At 33.7% G+C, this 19,310-nt stretch overlaps 3 protein-coding genes across 3 annotated transcripts; all 3 read left to right on the forward strand.

Annotated features, from left to right (window-relative positions):
- Positions 1-783: 783 nt before the first annotated feature.
- On the forward strand, positions 784-5,063 carry LOC140827918 (serine/threonine-protein kinase PBL27-like). The gene is made up of 5 exons (XM_073190871.1): positions 784-1,283; positions 2,081-2,277; positions 2,813-3,002; positions 3,426-3,817; positions 3,917-5,063. The coding sequence occupies exons 1-5, from the start codon at positions 1,145-1,147 to the stop codon at positions 4,496-4,498; spliced, it is 1,500 nt and encodes a 499-aa protein (XP_073046972.1). The 5' UTR covers positions 784-1,144; the 3' UTR covers positions 4,499-5,063.
- Positions 5,064-12,182: 7,119 nt separating this feature from the next.
- Positions 12,183-16,113, forward strand: LOC140827919 (E3 ubiquitin-protein ligase MIEL1). The gene is made up of 12 exons (XM_073190872.1): positions 12,183-12,740; positions 13,438-13,525; positions 13,696-13,752; positions 13,848-13,880; positions 13,975-14,052; positions 14,212-14,255; positions 14,384-14,424; positions 15,023-15,105; positions 15,180-15,271; positions 15,372-15,441; positions 15,644-15,685; positions 15,776-16,113. The coding sequence occupies exons 1-12, from the start codon at positions 12,685-12,687 to the stop codon at positions 15,899-15,901; spliced, it is 810 nt and encodes a 269-aa protein (XP_073046973.1). The 5' UTR covers positions 12,183-12,684; the 3' UTR covers positions 15,902-16,113.
- Positions 16,114-17,212: 1,099 nt separating this feature from the next.
- On the forward strand, positions 17,213-18,127 carry LOC140828583 (uncharacterized). Its single transcript, XM_073191524.1, has 2 exons — positions 17,213-17,559; positions 17,677-18,127. Exons 1-2 carry the CDS (start codon positions 17,297-17,299, stop codon positions 18,035-18,037), a joined length of 624 nt encoding a protein of 207 aa, XP_073047625.1. The 5' UTR covers positions 17,213-17,296; the 3' UTR covers positions 18,038-18,127.
- The last annotated feature ends 1,183 nt before the right edge of the window (positions 18,128-19,310 follow it).

Raw genomic sequence — 19,310 nt, forward strand, 5'->3', positions numbered from 1 at the left:
CATTCGGTGCATATATTTAATATGATATTTTCTCATTAATGTATTAATTGATTAGATACATATATTTAATATTATGTTTCCTATACTATTTTCAGTAATAATTTTAGGCCAAAAAAATTTTGATTCTATTGTTTTCATATATTTCTGCTTATATATATAGTATAGATATCAATAAATTGAATAAACGGTAAATTTTAACTTAAAAATGATTAAAACTAATGTTCATGTTCGAGTTTGATTTGATATTCTTAAAAATCGAATTTTTTGGAGTTGAGATCCAGTTATACGTAAAAAAATTATTCGAGTTTGATTTAACACATAAATTTCACTAAATCGAGTCGAGTTTCAACTTGAACTTTGAGTATTTTATTATTTTCCAACTCGGATCAAATATAATTCTACATGATCAATTCCTCAATGTTGGGAGACAAGTAAATGGCGGAATCTCAACTGAAAATTTTGTTAGAATTTACTTTTACATCGTCCTCTTTATTTTAGAGTAATTGTACATAAAAATTTCAAATGAATTGTTAATTGCCTATTGGCCCCTAAAATTTATTAAAATTTGAGTCTAACCCAAGAAGTATTTTAAGCTGGACATAGATTTCACATAGTAGTACTGTTCCAAGAAGACTGCCGACGGCGATTACGCACACTCCATTCACCTAATTTCGATCACGCAAAATTTAAACCAAAAAAAAAAAAAAAACAAAAGAGAGAGATAAAATATCTTCTTTTTGACTTTTCACCACTCACGTTTTATTTTATTTCCATTATTACATGAAAAATGCACACATTTATGCATCAACACAATTTTCTTCACTATATATTGCAATATTCTTTCATGTTTCCTTTTCTTGCTTTACCTTTGTCTTAAAGAATCAAGATTTTCTTCGATTTGTTGATCTGCTTTTGCTTTTAAAACGAGCTGTGTACGTACTGATCTCTTGTCTTGATCTGTTCTGAGTGATCGTTATGAGTTGCCGGTTCCTCAAAATCTTATCTAAAGGTGGGATTTTTATGAGATGGGATACTTGGAATAGCTGTTAAAATTTACTGTATTTGTTCAAAATTATGTAATTGGAAGATTGTATATTGATTCAGTGTGAGAATCTTGCGGTTGTTTTATTGTTCTGGAGGTGATATGGGGTGTTTTCCTTGTTTTGGATCATCAAAAGAAGAAGGGTGTGATAATAACAATGGAATTAAGGAAGTTGCTAAGGAGTCTGTTAAAGAAGGATTAGCACCTCAGTCTAACAGTCATTTGAAGGGAGTTAGCTCTGGTATTTAATTTTGACCCTTTTCTCCAATTTTTGAATTATATATTTTCTTGAATTTTGGGGGTTCACGAGTGTGTTTGAATGTCTAAATATGAGTTATTTTGTTTGTTTGATTTTCTTTGCGATGTGATGCAATATGGTTGGTTTCACAGCCTTGATCCGTGGTTTTTTTGTATTTTTTTCTTTTTAGTGATTTGAATTTGCTGGTCCAAAGGCACATGGTTTTTTGTTGTTTTTTTTTTTTATCAAGAATTAAAATTTTGGCTTGTTGGTTTATTTCTCATTTTGCTGTAATATTTATCAGGTTATCAATTATGCCGTGTCTTTGAACTTTTGCCTTTCTTTGTTGAAATGTTGCCTTAGATTGGATTGTTGGAGACAGATTCTCTGTTTTATTTGGTTTTTAATTTATTTTGAATTCTAATTGAACATGATAAAAGGGGATACTGGTAACAGTTTATATTGCTCGACCCATAATTTCCTGAATTGAGCTATATCTTGATATAAGAAAGAAGGTGAAGTGGGTAGGGTAAATGCAGGTGACTTGCTATTATGAGTTGGATCCCTATGAGATTTGAGATGCATATTGAGTTAAATCAGATGTAGATAGTGGAATGTGTTTGGTTCAGGATATTGAATTATTTTGATTAGTGTAGGTTAGGTATGTGAGATGGTATGTTATTCAAGAGGCAGTCATGATTCATTTCCTTTTTGAAATTGTGTGCATGTGTTGATGTCTTGGCTTCGAGATTCTTCAAATAATCTATTTTTAATTTTGCATTTGCCTCAACGCATTTCAGACAAATCAAAATCACGGATTGGCAATGAGTCTAAGAAGGAAACTGCCATTGCCAAAGAGCCAATAGCCCATATTGCTGCACAAACATTTACTTTCCGTGAACTTGCTGCAGCCACAAAGAACTTTAGACCAGAGTGTTTGCTTGGTGAAGGTGGTTTTGGACGTGTTTATAAAGGTCGACTGGAAAGCACATGCCAGGTAGATTGTTTTGGTTATTATGAATAAATCATATTGCTATTACTTCAAAATTTCCCTTCTTTATGTCAAGTTTGAAGTTGAACTAGTCAAGACTTATGATCAATCGCATCTGGCCGTAGTAAATCATAGTTGTGGCAATGATGCAGTTAAAATATTTTAACTGTACACTAACTCATCCACCACTTTTTGGTCGTTATGGCACATAGGAAATCCCGTAGAATGTGTGATAACTATTGCTATCCAACCTTTGTTTTCACAACAGTTGCATCTACTTGAAATTTATGGCAATCAAACATATGACATTAGCCCTGACATGAATGTCTTGGATTCCAAAACAGCCTAGAGACCATGGTTCGCTGGGTGTTTAATATAGGTAGCCACACATAACAATGGGATTAATTATTTCTACCCAGCCAAGAAATATTGACTTTTTAAAAAAAATTCTTTGAATAAATATGATGTCTTAGTACTTTACTCACGATGCTGCTGAGTCATTTTATTTGCTTGAAGTGGGAAAACCTATGCTTTTTTGCAGGTGGTTGCGGTGAAACAGCTTGACAGGAATGGCCTTCAAGGGAATAGAGAATTTTTGGTGGAGGTTCTTATGCTTAGCCTCTTACACCATCAAAATCTTGTCAATTTAATAGGATATTGTGCTGATGGCGACCAACGGCTTCTTGTTTATGAGTACATGCCATTTGGATCGCTAGAGGACCATTTACATGGTTAGTATAAAATTTTATTATTTATCACAAATCTATTCGTCTACATTAAATCTCAAGAAGTTGAGAGTAATTTGAACCCAAAATCAGCTTCTTTGGCTGTGAATACTTGGTTGATATTACTGTGTTTTAAATGCATGAACAGCTAGATATCAATGCAAAAGCTTACTGAAAAATGAACGACTTTATGTGATTTCTTGGCTCGTATGGAGTACTATGGAACTTGAGTGAGCAAGACCACTAATATTGCAAAATGTTTTTCGTTCATGAGTGTTGCTACACTCGAAATTCTAACATATCATCTTCTTTACCACTTCTGGACTTGTTATTGATAAAATCCTTGATTACGGCCATGTTTGTCATCCATCGTTTCATCTGATGATACTATTTAGTGATTTATCCAAGTTTATTTCCATGTCTCTGTAGATCTTCAACCAGATAAAGAACCATTGGACTGGAATACAAGAATGAAGATTGCTGCTGGTGCAGCAAAGGGATTGGAGTATTTGCATGACAAAGCGAATCCCCCAGTTATATACAGAGACTTAAAATCTTCAAATATTCTCCTCGATGAAGGATTCTTCCCCAAGTTATCAGATTTTGGACTTGCAAAACTCGGACCTGTTGGGGATAAAACTCATGTCTCAACGAGGGTGATGGGGACTTATGGTTATTGTGCTCCTGAATATGCCATGACCGGCCAACTTACACTGAAGTCTGACGTGTACAGTTTTGGAGTTGTATTTCTTGAAATCATCACCGGCCGAAAGGCTATTGACAACACCAAGGGAGCGGGGGAGAATAATCTTGTTGCATGGGTAAGTTGATAAACTATTCTTGCAAAGGGGAAATTACATGTTAATTCTTTAATTAGTATATCTTGAAATGGCCTATAATGGTTTTTTGTTCACTTTTAGGCAAGGCCTCTTTTCAAAGATCGAAGAAAGTTTCCGAAAATGGCTGATCCTCTGTTGCAAGGTCGATATCCAATTCGTGGGCTTTATCAAGCATTGGCAGTGGCAGCCATGTGCTTGCAAGAGCAAGCTGCCACAAGACCTCTTATTGGAGACGTCGTGACCGCTTTGACTTATTTAGCATCCCAAAGTTACGATCCTAATACACCCGTCTCACAAGGTAACAAGATCGGTCCATCTAGACCCACAACCAGACTCCGGGCTGACCAGAGGAGTATATCTGATGGAACTGATAACCTAGATGAGTCCACCACCCAAGGTTCCCCATCCAGTCATAAAAACTCTCCCAATTTGAGAAAGAGGGAGTTCAACAACGGGGCAGAGTTGAGAAGGGTCGAAACTGGATATGGGTCAGGTCGTAAATGGGGTTTGGAAGAATCAGAACAACCCGATTCTCAGAGAAATAGCCCTGGTGGCAAGGCAAGGGAGACTCCAAGAAACCGGGACTTAGACAGGGAACGTGCAGTTGCTGAGGCCAAAGTTTGGGGTGAGAATTGGAGGGAAAGAAAGCGCATGAATGAATGACATCGTTTATCTGTCTAAGGATCCATTTCCTTGGAGAGGATGACACACCAAGAACTGAGCTTCAGGTTCTATCTAAAACGCAAAGCTTCATTATCCAATTTTCATGCATTGTTTTTTACTTGTCCTCTCATCATTCTTGTAGTTTGATATTAGGCTGAATGGTTCAGTAACTTCATCACAGAAACCGAGGTTTTTACGATATTATATTGAAGAACGGGTGTATGGAATGTGTTAAATATATGTATTTAAAGAAGTTAGGGAAGATTTCAAATTTGTGATCCTTGTTTTACTTGTCCACTACATGTGGATGCTTCCTTTGGTTTTGGGTGACAGAACCAATTGGGATGTTAATCTTGTGTTGTATAGTTACACTGTGTGTGGATATTCGAGTCGAATGAGTCTCTTCTGTCATCGGCTTATTCAATGACGAAATGACCTTTCAACCCCTTACTCGGCTTTCCGGAATATTGTGGTGAAATAGGAATTTACCCTTTTGTAAAATCATACTTGCTCTACCAGAGTAATATGTTGTCATTTCTTCATAAAAGCAAGCTTTGTCTCTTTAGTCTCGTTCCTTCAGTTTTTCACTAGAAAAACATCCACAGAAAAGAATTGAAGATGGCATTAAAACATGCACCATGGATAAACTGCAAACGCTAAATATTAGCTAGGACATACAAGGAAAGATCTATAAGATAAAAAAAAATAGAGTGCGACGCGTTAATCCTATCGATATTTACAATAAAAAGTAATACTCTTAGCATAAAAAGTCATATTTTTTCATGGATGACTCAAATAAGATATCTGTCTCACAAAATACGATATGTGAGATCGTCTCACACAAGTTTTTGCAAAAAAATAAAATAAAATAAGGTTGGTTCTGGCCGAATGAATTGAATTGTAATTAATGGATTTAATTGTGTCAATTAAATGCTTTTATTTATTTCATCAATGAACATATTTCCATGGTGCATGAACCACTTTGAATTGGTATATGGACTTTTTAAAGAACCAACAGACAACTATGGAAGAACAAAAACCTTAACTTTTTAAAACAAAATTATTATGTAAAAGGTGTGCATAAATAAACTTTGGGGAATTATAATAAGTATTCAGATAATTTTGATTAAATAAAACTTAAAAGTAAGTTGACCATTTTATTTTTTAAAAATGTTTTATAAGAGCTTAGTGGCCTATTCTTAAATATTAGGTTATATATTTGCCAGAAAAAAGTTAAACAAACACTTGCTAAAACTTTATTAATTATTTAAAATTTTGAACAAATTATAAACTTAGGCACACATAGGCATTACCATGGTGTCTAGGGTAAAAACTAAGAGTGAAAACGAGTCGAGGAGATGATCATACACGATTATAAAAGATTAAACTCAACCTCGAGCTCAAAATAAAAGGGTTTGGTTCTCTTGAGATCGGTTTTTGGAAGGCAAAAACTTCTGTGAGACGGTCTCACGGGTCGTATTTGTAAGACGAATATCTTATTTGGGTTATTCATGAAAAAGTATTATTTTTAATGCTAAGAGTATTACTTTTAATTGTGAATATGGGTAGGGTTGACCCGTCTCACAGATTAGGATCCGTGAGATGGTCTCACATTAGTGGGGTGTATTCAATTCAGAGTTTTGATGACTTTTAATGACTTTTTTAAATGATAGACTTTTATGGATTTGATAAATTTTTATTGACTTTTATGGAATCTCACATATTTATAAACAGATTTATGTGGATTTATGTAGACTTTGTTGCAAGATTTTTATAGACTTTTGTAGATTTTTTTTAATAGAATTTTATAAATTTTGTACTTAACTATAACATGTGATTTTTTATTAATTTCTCTGAACCAATAATTAATTGACATATATAACATATTCAATTTGAAATTATTTTTAATATTTATATTAATAAATAAATTTACTTATTTAAAAGTCAAATCGTTTAATCCTTACATGTATATATGTGGGTTTATATGCATGTTTGTAAATTTTTTGAAATACATCAATTGATTAACATGTAATCTTATTTTTAAATTGATAATATAAATGTAAAAATAATATTATTTATTATTGTGTGAATATAATTTTGTATAAAAATATCATAGCTTACATATTAATTAAAAATACGAAAATGAATTTAAAAAATCATTGTTGTTACGAAACTATTCAATTATTAAGAATTAAACAACATTTTTTTTGATCATCTTTTATTATTATTGAATATTACATTAATTTGTATAAATCATAAATTAAAAATCACAAAATCAATTCTATAATTCAAAATTTCTCCGTGTTATTAAAATAAAAAATTATTAAATGAACAATCAGCCAAAAAATGAAAAATTTGAAAAAGAAAGATGAAAATATATATAGAGATACACTTCGAAAATTTGAGAGAGTAATAGAAATAGATGAGAGGAGAGAAGATATGAAGATATGTGATGTGAAGCGACAGAGAGAGAGTTAGAAGTTTTAAAAATCCATTCAAATCTTTGGGGTGAACCAAATACAATTTTTTACAATTTGTAGTTGTACCTTAGGCTTTAATGTTTGTATGTCAATGAATTCCATGGAGTTATTAAAAGTCCATGGAAAATTTGAATACTTGTAGACTTTTATAGAGTTTATAAAAGTCAATGTTGAATATCACTTGACTTTTTTAAACTCCATGAAAGTCTATTTTGAATACCACAAGACTTCTATAGAGTATACAAAAGTCTTGATTGAATACCTCTAGATTTTTAAAATCTACAAAAGTCATTAAAAGTCAATAAATTTCCCACGTTGAATACACCCCCTTAGACTCACTTTTCTTGGAAAGGCTCCTTGTAACGCCCCAAAAATTTAAAGTCCACGCGAACCATATGCATGCAATTATTAAATTCCTTTATATTTTAATTAAATGTTTATTGCACGAATTATTTATGTGGTGCATTCTGACATGTTTAAAATATATTTTCTGCATGGTTGCATTAAACTGTATTTTTAAAAGGTTATTTGAGTGACGATCGAGGAACGGAGACCGGAGGCTGAAAAATGTTTTAATTAAATAATTAATTTTAATTATTTAATTTAGGAGAGATGGTTTCTCATATTTTTGAAATCAAGGAATTTCGGGGTGATTTTATACACCGAGACTAAATTTTTATCGGTGTTGGATTTTCAACTAAAATTCGATCTTTTAAGCAGCCCGGCTATTTAATTCGCTAATTATTTTTATGAAAACATTTTTATAATTTTATTCAAGCCTATTTTTGCACTAGTGGGCTTAATTAAAATTTAATAGGCCTTATGCCTAATTAATAAAATAATTAGCATATAAAATAGTGACAAACCCTAAGCTAGACTCTCAAAAACTCACGCCACACTATTTGTGCAAATCAAAAATACTCCCTCGGCGCAGCAGCAGGTCTCGGCCGTGGGGAAGCATATTTTCCTTCAAAGTTTTAAGGGAAGCAAGCCTCGGTTCTCTCCGTTCTTCATCGCCATCGGTATTTCGTGCATTTACGACGCAAAGGCACACCTTAATCTTCCTTTTCTCACCCATCATATCATATTATTGATTGATTTATTGTATGCTTGAAGAACATGAAAAATTTTCAGAATTTTCGGATTTCTGCACATATGTATGTTGAACTCATGAGTTTGAATCCCATAAATTGTTTTATGCATGTAAGGGGCTGCCATGATGTTAGGACATGATCAAGAGATGTTTTTACATGAATTTGAAAGGCCCTAAACTCACGTAAATGGCTGCACCACAAGCTGTACACAGAAAGAAAATCGGTTTTTGCTGTCAAGAAGCTTTAGGGGTTCGGTGTTCATGTTTTAATGGGAGGACTGGCCTGGGCTGGGGCTCATGGCTAGCCTAGGGTCTGATGGTGTCAGGGGGAGAGTCCTAGCCATGCTAGGACTCGGTCTGGAAGGGCAGTGAGGAGTCCTTGCCACCCGAGAAGCTGCACAATTTTTGTGCAGACTTCATGCGATCGGGAGAGGGTAGGGGCTCGGCCCAGGGCTCGTGGGCGGGGTTACAGCAAGTCCTCAGGGTCCTAGGCGAGTGCTGGAGAGGCTGGTTAGAGAGCCAAGCCATGGGTTAGAGTCTAGACACCAAATAACGAGAGGGACATTCACGTGAAACTCTCTGCCAGCTTTTGGGCAGTAGAGGAGACCTTCGTTTTTGGTATTGGGCAGGGTGGCTTGATGAAGTTAGGGTCCAGTAGGGTACTATGGCATGTTGGGCAAGTTTTGGGCCAATATGGTTCGGGGGTAACTCGGTAAAATTAAGAGATGGCTCGGGGTCGAAGTTTAGGTGTCAAAATGAGTTTTAAAATGAAGAAAAGTTGGAAAACGGCTCACGGGGGTCGGGTCGTGATCCATAAGGGCTAAAATAATATAAAAAGATTAAATTTTGAATTTAGGAATTTTATATTAAAGTTGGTATTTTTCGGGATTAAAACACCGTTAAAATAATCAAGAAAAGATAATTGAAAATGTCTATTATTTAAGCTAAGTAAAATTACGAAAAAATTCATGTAAGCTTAAATATTTATTTGGGACATGTTAGAGTCAAGAAATCAAGAAAAAAGTCAGAAACGTAAAATGGCACGATTAGGGGTAAAACGGTCTTTTTACACCTAAAATTAGTAACGGTCATGGCAGTGCCCTAAATGCTGTTTTTATGATATTATGATCATTGTTAAATGCTTATGAGATGTTCATGATTTATTTATGATTTATTTTAAATGTCCATGAAATTTTATGATTAAAGTTGACATTTAAAATACATGGTGCATGCTTGGTTTCAAAAGAAAATATATTCATGCATGATTTTATAAGGTGATGAAAACATGAAAATATTGATGAAAGTGAAGTAATTGTGACTATGAGGATTTGAGGATTTAAGGTTATGATCAAGAATAGGCCAAGGCTCAGTTGACGATCCTGTGTCGCTGATGTCCCCGCCGCCCAGTACTGTGGTTTCATGTAGATGGTACCATCGTCATGTCATGTCATGTCATGTCACGTCAGGAAAGTCACAATTAACGATCCGAATCAAGAAAAAGATAAAGTTATGATCATGAAAAGAATCACGTCATGCTATTATGTCATGTTATCATGTTATGTTATGCTCAAGGAAAAGGTAAAAATAAGGTTCATGTCATGAATATCACGAAAAGGTTATTTTACGTAAAAGTATTTTCACTGTTGCATGTGATTTTATATCTATTACTCGTTACAAAGATTCGGTGTGTTGAGTCTTTAGACTCACTAGGTGTGATGGATGCAGGTGAGGTTGAGGGAGGACTTGACGTATGAGATGACCGGACTGAAGGTGCACACAACCCGAGGACCAGCGCTTCTACTATTTCCGCACTCATGATTTCATTTATGATTGTACGTTAAAAGGTTTTTAAGATCATTTATTTATGCTTTAGAGTGGTTTTGGAGAGGAGTATATATTTTATGTTTATTGCTTTTTAGGTTTGGTAACTCATGCGATGATTTTAATTTTTATGACGATTTCACTTGATTTTAAAATGCTAGCTAGCGAAAGTTCTAGATCATGGGCAAAATATTTTATTAAAATCTTTTCATGGGTGGACCAAAAAAAAAAAAAAATTTTTTTTAGTACATTTTAAACAAAAGAACACGGGACGTTTCACTCCTGTTCTTGGAAATGTGCTTTTTGTGACATTAACGGCCTTCTTGGATTTCCCACAATTTTTTGAACAATTGCTGATGGATTGGAGGGGAAGAAATTAAAGAAAGGAAGTCAACTCTAAATAAAAAATGAAATGAGATTAATTGTGTTCTTGGTTTGGTGTGATTTTATTTACATTTATTCAATTAACCATTATCAAACCACGCTTTTTGGTGATTATAACAATAATAAATTATTCTTATTTCTCTTTAGTTATAATTATTCTTATTTATAATGCATGGTGTGCTATGCAAATAATAAAGCTACTCTATTTTATTAAGCAAGAAGTCAACATAATAATTGAATTGTCTTTTTGGTGTGATCAATTTCAAAGCACAACCTTCATTTTCAATTTCAAAGATAGAGAGATAATGACTCATCATTTTTTTCAATTTAAATAAAACTGTTTTTTTTTGTATCGCGATTATGCATGAGACATTTATGGATGTAAACGAGTCGAGTCGAACAATATCATGTCCAAGCTCGGCTTATTTTAAAATTATTAAGCTCGCGAATAGTTCGAATTCGGCTCGTTAATATTTCGTTTATCATGTTAATAAATCTAACTCGAGCTCAACTGGTTAAGCGAGCTCGTTTTCGAACTCATCGAACATTCTTAGTCAAAAAGATCAACTAAGATATGAGAATTTAACAGAGTAAACTTCTCATTTTACAGTCTTTTAATCAATTCTCTTACACTCTATTTCGACGTGAGAAAATGCAAGTTATTGTATACTCAAGATCCAACACTAGTTGAACTCAAGCTCGAGTTCACGAAAATGCTCGCGAGCTTACTAGTCGAATATCATCGAACTCGAGTTTGATTCGATAAAATTTTCGAGCTTATCAAACTCAGCTCGATAGACTTAACGAACAATCTCGAATGAATTTTTTCATCGAATCGAAATTTGAATAGCTTGCGAGCGATTTTATTCATTTATATCTTTGATGACATGTAAATAGTTAAAATAAAGCTTGTGAAATGATAAAACCCATGAGAGTGAATAGAATAAAGAGATCCAAGAAAGTTTATTTATTTATTTTATTTTATTAGGGTTTATTTTCCAGCATTTTGCAGTAGAAGATGATAAAGTACGATGTTGGGAATGGGCAACACCCCATTTCAGTTGACATCATTCTTAGGACTTCTAGCGAAATCGTGTTGCGCTTTCTGCAAAGTATGGGAAGAAACGTGTCAACGACGTATAAATTATTGAAAGAGTAAAAAATATCTAATTTCCATCCATATATTTTATTTATTTTGGAGAAGTTTGTCTACATATCATTCCACTTAATATGTACGTATAAAATTTTGATTTAACCAAATGACTCGACTGCATCAAATTAGTGGGAATCGATTATCGACCATCAACTAAACGTGGGGAGGGAAATTTTTCTGATGAATGTTTCTTTTCAATTAATTCGGATTCATCTATTTGTTCCTCGTTCCAAACTATCGTCAAGATGATTTAATTTGAAAATTTATTTAAGCTAAAACTTATGTGAGACGATCTCACAGGTCGTATTTTGTGAGACGGATATTTTATTTGGGTCATCTATGAAAAAAATATTACCTTTTATATTAAGAGTATTACTTTCTATTGTGAATATCGGTAGAGTCGACCTGTTTCATATATAAATATTCGTGAGATCGTCTCGCAAGAGACTTACTATTTATATCATACTCAAATTTTTTTCATTATGATTTACCCTATGTCATATAAAACAATAATCTAAGAATATCATAATTCAATATAACGCTAAACCATTATGAAAATCTTAACTAATCCCAATATGTCCAAGATAACACAATAAAAAAAATTCCGTGGCCGATGATTTATAACTTATCTAATACCAAAATATCTAATTTAAATATTCGATATTCAATTTTAATAAATCTCTATTACAAATTTTTTTTAAAGAACTTATTGTTGTTTATGAAATATGAATGTGGTGAGTGTCTGGAACACTTATCCTCACAAACAAAGGTGGAGAATTGACCAAAAAGATGGAGGAATTATAGAGAAATCAATCCCCACATCGCTTCAGTTTCAACTCAAAAAACAAACATGAAAAAAAGTACGGGCCACACGATTTCAACTCTCAGCATGAAATCAAGAAAATCAGCACTATTTTCTTGAGACTGCTTTCTCATTGGCCTATCTATGCGGTGCTGTGTCCCCCTTGTCACCAACTACTTAGTCTCTATCACGCCACCTTATCTTCTTTCCATTAAAGATATCGTGCAACACTTTCCAAATATAGTAATTTAAGGGCCACAATAATTAAAAAAATGGGGGGGTTTGTTTTGTTTCAGGCCATTAAATGAAGGGGTATATAAAGGGTCACTGCCCGTTTTGTATAAAAATATGATGGTATTTTTGGTTTGAGAAAATTTGGGATTTTGGGCACATCTCATCTTCCCCTAATCCACTTTTGCGCCTCGGCTTGTGCTCTCGTTTTATCGGTTGGAAATGCTTATGGAAGGCGCCTCGAAAGATCGCCTAACTTTTGGGAAGATGGGCTATGGGTAAATTTTGTTTTTTTTCTTGTTATTTAATGTATACGTGCTTGTGTGTTCAGATAATTTATGGGATTTTTTTTGTTTTTTTTATAATTTCTCTGTTCATGAATTACTCGTGATATATGAAAGCCTTCCATCATTGAGGAAAGAAATGAATCATCTGGCTGTTTAAATAGCTAGTATTTTGGCGTATATTTGCTTGTGTGTTCAGATACTGTCCCACTTTTCTTGGAGCCAAATTTGTATTCTGGTGATACATTATGCATGAAAATTGAATCTTTTCGACTATCTGTTTCACAGCTATGTTCAGGGCCTCTTGTAATTTGTTTAAAAATATTAGTTTTGCCCATATTTCTTTTATTTGGTTATGATGTGTAGTATTCTTGTTTTTTTAAGTTCCATTATTATCCTCTTTAGCGAGAAAGGGTTCTGTGGTATTTGCTGTAAGCTCATGTTTTACTCGTTATTGATAGTTCGATTTGATATTATTGACCCGCATAAGTCTGGATTTCTCTGATAAAGCATAAGATTTTTGGGACAAGAGATGAAGCTAGCCGATTAGCTATTTTGGGGCTAGATATATATAAAATTTTCAGTATCCAGCTGCGGAGTATATATATTCTACAAGTATCATTTGATATACCATCAAAAATCCAGATATTGAATCTTTTCTTTTTTTTAAAAAAAATTGATCTTGTTGTAGGTGCAAGCATTATAGAAGAAGATGCAAGATTCGAACTCCATGCTGCAACGAAGTCTATGATTGTCGCCACTGCCACAATGAAGAAGCGGTAACCTATTATTCTTCTCTTTATTACGGTCTCCAATTCTTGGGCGGCAATGGATCTTCCTTGTGGAAATACACCTCCTAATTCAACTTGTAGAAATTGTATATTTGAATGATTGACAAAGACTGTTTTTGATCTGGTTTTTATGGATTTCATTCTGTGTGAATCATCAGAATATGCTGCGTAATGTTTTTGATCGCCATGAAGTAGTCCGGTACGATGTGAAGCAAGTATGTTTCTCAAAGAAATTTTAATTTCATATTGTGCAATCTTCTTGGTATAGGATTTTATTGAAGATTGATTTAAATTCTTGCTAATATTGCAGGTTATTTGTTCTGTTTGTGACACAGAGCAGCCCGTAGGTTTTCTTCCATTGTTTCGTGACACTCTTTGTTCTATAATCCTATGTTCAGAGTGATTAAAGATAATTATCTTCTTTCGTGTTGATCCAGGTTGCGCGTGTTTGTACAAATTGTGGCGTAAACATGGGAGAATACTTTTGCAAAGTGTGCAAATTTTTTGATGATGATGTAATAAACCTGCTACCTTACAGAAACAGATAACCAAAGTAGTTCAATATTTAGTCTTTTTCACCATTTTCATACCTTTTAGTCGAGCTCAAAATGTTTATAGAATTCTTTTACGACCTTTGAAATCTCAACAATGAAATTTGTGTTAACTTGGTGCAGATAGACAAAGGACTATTTCATTGTGATGACTGTGGAATCTGCAGGTTAGTGAACTGACAAACATGACGGATGTTTGATTTTGGAGTGCTTGTGAAAATTGATCGAATGTATTTTTTTGTTAGAATTGTGATTTTGGAGTGCTGAAAATTGATCGAATGTGTTTTTTTGTTAGAATTGGTGGTCGCGAGAACTTCTTTCACTGCAACAAATGTGGTATGCTTCAACTGTTACTTATTCGATCGATTTAACTAAATTTCCTGTCACGTGTTGTCAGAATCTGTTGGAACAATGCCTGATTATGTTCTCTTCTTTTAAGTTTGTATATTTATTAGTTCGTCCTAAAACAAATATCATGATTCTGTGATAGTAATTAAGCTAAACAGTCCCTAAACCTAGACGGTAAGTGAACCAAACTGCTTATGGCAGCTCGATCAAGAGCTGAGTCAAGTTTGAGTAACAATTTGAATCGAGCTTGCTTGCTTTTCTATTTCTCCAGCCATATACTTTACTGCCGAAAAGAGTATTTTTATTGATGTAACGTCAAACTCGAACTCCAGCTCTATTGATGATGTTTGAAAAGATTGAGAATAATATTGTGCTCACAAATTACTATTCTTAGTAAGCAATTTCCAACATATTAACTGTAGTTAAAGTTTATATTTAATTAACTCGTTCTTCGATCTCTCGTCACATAAAACTTAAAATTTTGAGATTTGCTTATTTCAAGGAGCATTGAGGTTACCCTTTCGTAACATGTAACTGTATTTTCCATAAGGTCTATTTTCATCCCATTTGAAGTTTACTTGTGCAGGGTCGTGTTATTCAGTTAGTTTACGGAACAATCACTTGTGCGTGGAGAACTCCATGAGGCATCATTGTCCGATATGCTACGAGGTCTTCCTCTATTTTTCTTAAATGTCTGGTATATAATCTAACTCGCGATTTTAAAAGAAAAATCATATTTGCAGTATCTGTTCGACTCATTGAAAGACACGGCTGTCATGAAATGTGGACACACGATGCATTGTGAATGTTACCATGAGATGATAAAGCGTGAGAAGTAAAGTGCAGTCTCCTTGGAGAATTATTTTTGAACATTTTTACGATCCACTAATCATATTTACACGATTTGCTGGATCTTTCATGGAATGTGGACGTAGGTACTGCTGCCCAATATGCTCAAGATCCATCATGGATATGTCCCGAGCATGGGAGATGATAGACGAGGAGGTAATTCGTGTTATTCGTCTTTAAAATCAAGGGTATAAACAAATCACATCGATCCGATCCCTATTTATATTAAGATATTCAAATTTATCGAGCTGGCTCGATCTTCAAAAGCTAAACTATGTTGGACTTGATCGACTCAATTTACTTCCAGCACTATGCCCGCTCTTTGCTGTCTCACTTTAAAATGTTCCCTTATATACAGATTGAATCAACTGTCATGCCAGATGAATACAGACACAAGAAGGTATTTAACTCATAGCAACCTTGCTGTATTACTCTAAAATCTCATGAAAGCTTCCATTTCCTTAAAAACACATCTCCCAATGCTTTACAGGTTTGGATTCTTTGTAACGACTGCAACGACACTACCGAGGTTAACTTCCACATAATTGGACAAAAATGCAGCCATTGTGGATCATACAATACACGCACAATCGCGCCTCCAGTTCTTCCACAGTAAGCCCTTGTCGTTAATCGGATTGGATTCTTTTGTATTGTTGCACTAAAAGCTAGTGCAGCGAGCCAGAAAACGACTTACGAACACTTTCTGACTCGAAATCAATGTGTATGTGTTATATAAGTTCGTTGGACACCGGACCTTTTTTCTTGTTATTACAGTGTGCACTTTATTACATATATTGGAAACAAAAGATATTCTGTTTACTCGACCATCTGCGGGGACTACTTTCTCAGTTCTTCATTTGGATAAACCACAAGTATATCTATATATTCATCCATGGAAGTAGAAAAGCCATGCTTGGGTATTCTGACGTTAACATGTTTGTTCATGGCCACATTTTTCCCCACAATAGAACTAGCCAAACAAACTGTGGTGCGAATAAACATTCACGTATACCTGTGCCCATGGCCACCGCGATCAATTTCAGTTCAACAAGCAACTTTCTTGAACAGAACTTGTCGAAGAACTCGATAGAATTAGTAGAGCTCCATTTGCTACAATTTCGTGGACTTCCTCCTAAGCTAGCATACGACTGAGACCGATCACATAGGCTTGATCTTCTTAAGGTCATAGCTTCCAGACATCCAATTCCAGCTTTTCCAACTTCATCCACTCTTAAGCTGCATTCTGATAATATTCTGCATCTTTTAACCTGGGGCTCCCAAACTCGTTCCCTTGCAACTGTTTCAGTCACCCAGCATCAGTACATATATCAAGTCTGACGCCAAAGATCCCAACTTTTCGTTCCCACAAACATGTCTTGCATGGCAATGAGTAACCAAAAATACTCCTCTCTAATCATGAAAGTAATCAATCTTCATTAATAAAAAGTATTATAAAAACCTATTTTGGTTCTTATTAGTTAATCTATATTACTATATATATATATATATTCCCATGAAGTACGTCCTTATATTTTTCTATACTTCTAAATTTTTAAATGATCATGCGACTAATATTATGAAAAAATTTATATTACAGTAGTTTTTTCATACAAAAAATATTTAATCGGAAAAGATTATAATATGTATGCAGGGGCATAGTAAAATTAAATATCTGAAATAATATTTTGTATATGTAAGCCGACGGTGTAAACATGGATTTGTATTGAAGATGACAAGTACAAAAATAATAATCTGAAGAAATTAAAATATAGGGATAAATTCGAAATTGGAATCAAATTTCATCCACAAACAAAAAATAAATAAAATAAAAATTAGAAAAGAAAAACCAACACCCTTCAAATTTCATGCCATTTTAATTTCATGTCCATTGTTCATTTGCCAATAATTTCAAGCCATCAGTTATAATTATTATACACACAACAAATCCCTCATAACTTTCTTGACTCTCTTTTCCTACAATACTTGTGGAAGGGAGACAAAGAACACGACCATGTCTTCCAAGCACTTCTTGCCATTGGCGTTGCTCCTCATTTGCCTTGGCCTCGAGTCTCCTCCGGTCGCTGCAGCCCTTCGCCACCACCTTCTCCCCCATATCAGCCACATCCAAAGAACCTCCGACCTCCAAGAAACCACTCTCATTCAAAAGGCGTGCCACGGTTTAGGCGATTATGAATCGGATTGCTTATCCACCCTGCAATCCTCGGCTCCCCATCAAAAAAATGACCCCAATGGATTGGCTTTCTTCATTCTCAGGTAAAGTACTGATATTCAGAACAAATATTGAATTAAAAAGACCATGCATGCATTTCAACCGGGAAATATACATTAAATTAAATAACTAAATTTTATTTATTTATTTTGATTTCCTAGGTTCGTGGAAGATCGGGCAGCCAATCTCTCATTCAAGATAAAAAAATTCGCCGCGACTCCATATCTTCCTCCAACTCTTCAATCCGCGCTGAGCGAGTGCATGGATCAGTACAATCCCGTGGATGATCTGATCGAGGACGCGATCAATGCAGTGCTGGCGAACGTATATTCCGACGCTGAGAAGTTCATGGACGCCGCGATCGCAAACATCGTGTCTTGCGATTCTCAGATCAAATCCTTCCATTCCGACGACGATAAATCGGGGGAAGAACACGTCCGAATCGCCAAAGATGTGAGTGAGAGCAATGCTTTCTTTAGAAACATGCTGTTTGCTGCTTTCAACATTCTCAGAAAAGATTGAAGTGAAGAGAATATCAAATAACGTGTTTATTTATTTATTTTTTTTTGTTTATTTGAGATATATAATATGTTTTATTTATTTAATATATAAAATAAGAAATAATATGTCATCATAGAACTAAAAATATATTTATTTCCTCAATTTGCAAGGAAAAATTATTAATTAATGAAGATGAGTGTTATTTTTTTTTTATTGAGATTTATAATAATTAGAATTAGTAGTTTGAAAATTATAAATTATCTTGCTCACTTTCTTTACACTAGCGACCGATGCACACGCATTGTGTGTGTAAGATAATATTAGACATTTGAATGTTGTTTAATCAATTTATAGCGTTTCGTGTGTAAGATAATATTAGACATTTGAATGTTGTTTAATCAATTTATAGAATGAATGTTGAACATTTAAAATTTAAAGAAATTATTAGATCAACACGAGTGTAAGAAAAAAAATTATAACCAAAAAGAAATAGATAACACAAAATAATTCAAAATGACTATAAAATTCTCCATGAATCAAAATATTTATTTCCTTGCATAACACTGTATATTTATGCAAATAATTAAATACATCATATTGAAAACAAACACTTTCGAAAATGACTCTGAATCTCTGATATATTTCATACCTTGGATAATGCATCGTTGTTGCTAATACTTATTTACATCTTCTACTAAATAATCTTCTTTCTCACATTTCATCGAGCAATTTTATGAGCAACTATGAAAAGCAAACTTGGAGGATTAAAACATAAATTTATGCAATAATATGATAAGTATACATCTTAGAGAGAAAAGTGGAATTCAAAATTACTAATTTATGCATAAAAAAAGGAACAATAGATAAAATATTAAACCTTAGATGCTGCAAAGTTGAGTAGATGGCCATTTGTACATGGACTGAAATTTCAAAAATAGAATTGAGATAATATGCGAAGATTAGTGCTGATTTTGAAAAGTAATTGATATTTTGGAATTGAATCAATTTCTTTAGACGTGAAATGAGAGAAAGAGGGTTAAATTCTAGTCTACGGTTAACATATCTGAGGGGCAAAATTGGATATAAATAATTTGGTGTCCTCATTGACATTTTATATAATGTGCTCATCTTTAATAAAATAGTAGAGATATTTGAATTTAAGGTTAGAAATTTAATTCCATCCCATACCAAGCAAAAACTTATGTGAGACGATCTCATTTGTCGTATTTTGTGAGACAAATATTTTATTTGAGTCATCCATGAAAAAAAATTACTTTTTATCTTAAGAGTATTA

The sequence above is a fragment of the Primulina eburnea genome, chromosome 3, assembly GCF_022965805.1.
Source record: "Primulina eburnea isolate SZY01 chromosome 3, ASM2296580v1, whole genome shotgun sequence".
Lineage (NCBI taxonomy): Eukaryota > Viridiplantae > Streptophyta > Magnoliopsida > Lamiales > Gesneriaceae > Primulina > Primulina eburnea.

What these genes read in the sequence shown, in the direction of transcription:
- LOC140827918 (XM_073190871.1), top strand. Translation starts at nt 1,145, where the DNA reads ATGGGGTGTTTTCCTTGTTTTGGATCATCAAAAGAAGAAGGGTGTGAT. An exon ending in TTTGAAGGGAGTTAGCTCTG is followed by an intron (nt 1,284 to 2,080) that starts GTATTTAATTTT and finishes AACGCATTTCAG; the next exon opens with ACAAATCAAAATCACGGATT. An exon ending in GACTGGAAAGCACATGCCAG is followed by an intron (nt 2,278 to 2,812) that starts GTAGATTGTTTT and finishes GCTTTTTTGCAG; the next exon opens with GTGGTTGCGGTGAAACAGCT.
- LOC140827919 (XM_073190872.1), top strand. Translation starts at nt 12,685, where the DNA reads ATGCTTATGGAAGGCGCCTCGAAAGATCGCCTAACTTTTGGGAAGATG. An exon ending in CTTTCACTGCAACAAATGTG is followed by an intron (nt 14,425 to 15,022) that starts GTATGCTTCAAC and finishes TTACTTGTGCAG; the next exon opens with GGTCGTGTTATTCAGTTAGT. An exon ending in GGGAGATGATAGACGAGGAG is followed by an intron (nt 15,442 to 15,643) that starts GTAATTCGTGTT and finishes CCTTATATACAG; the next exon opens with ATTGAATCAACTGTCATGCC.
- LOC140828583 (XM_073191524.1), top strand. Translation starts at nt 17,297, where the DNA reads ATGTCTTCCAAGCACTTCTTGCCATTGGCGTTGCTCCTCATTTGCCTT. An exon ending in TTGGCTTTCTTCATTCTCAG is followed by an intron (nt 17,560 to 17,676) that starts GTAAAGTACTGA and finishes TTGATTTCCTAG; the next exon opens with GTTCGTGGAAGATCGGGCAG.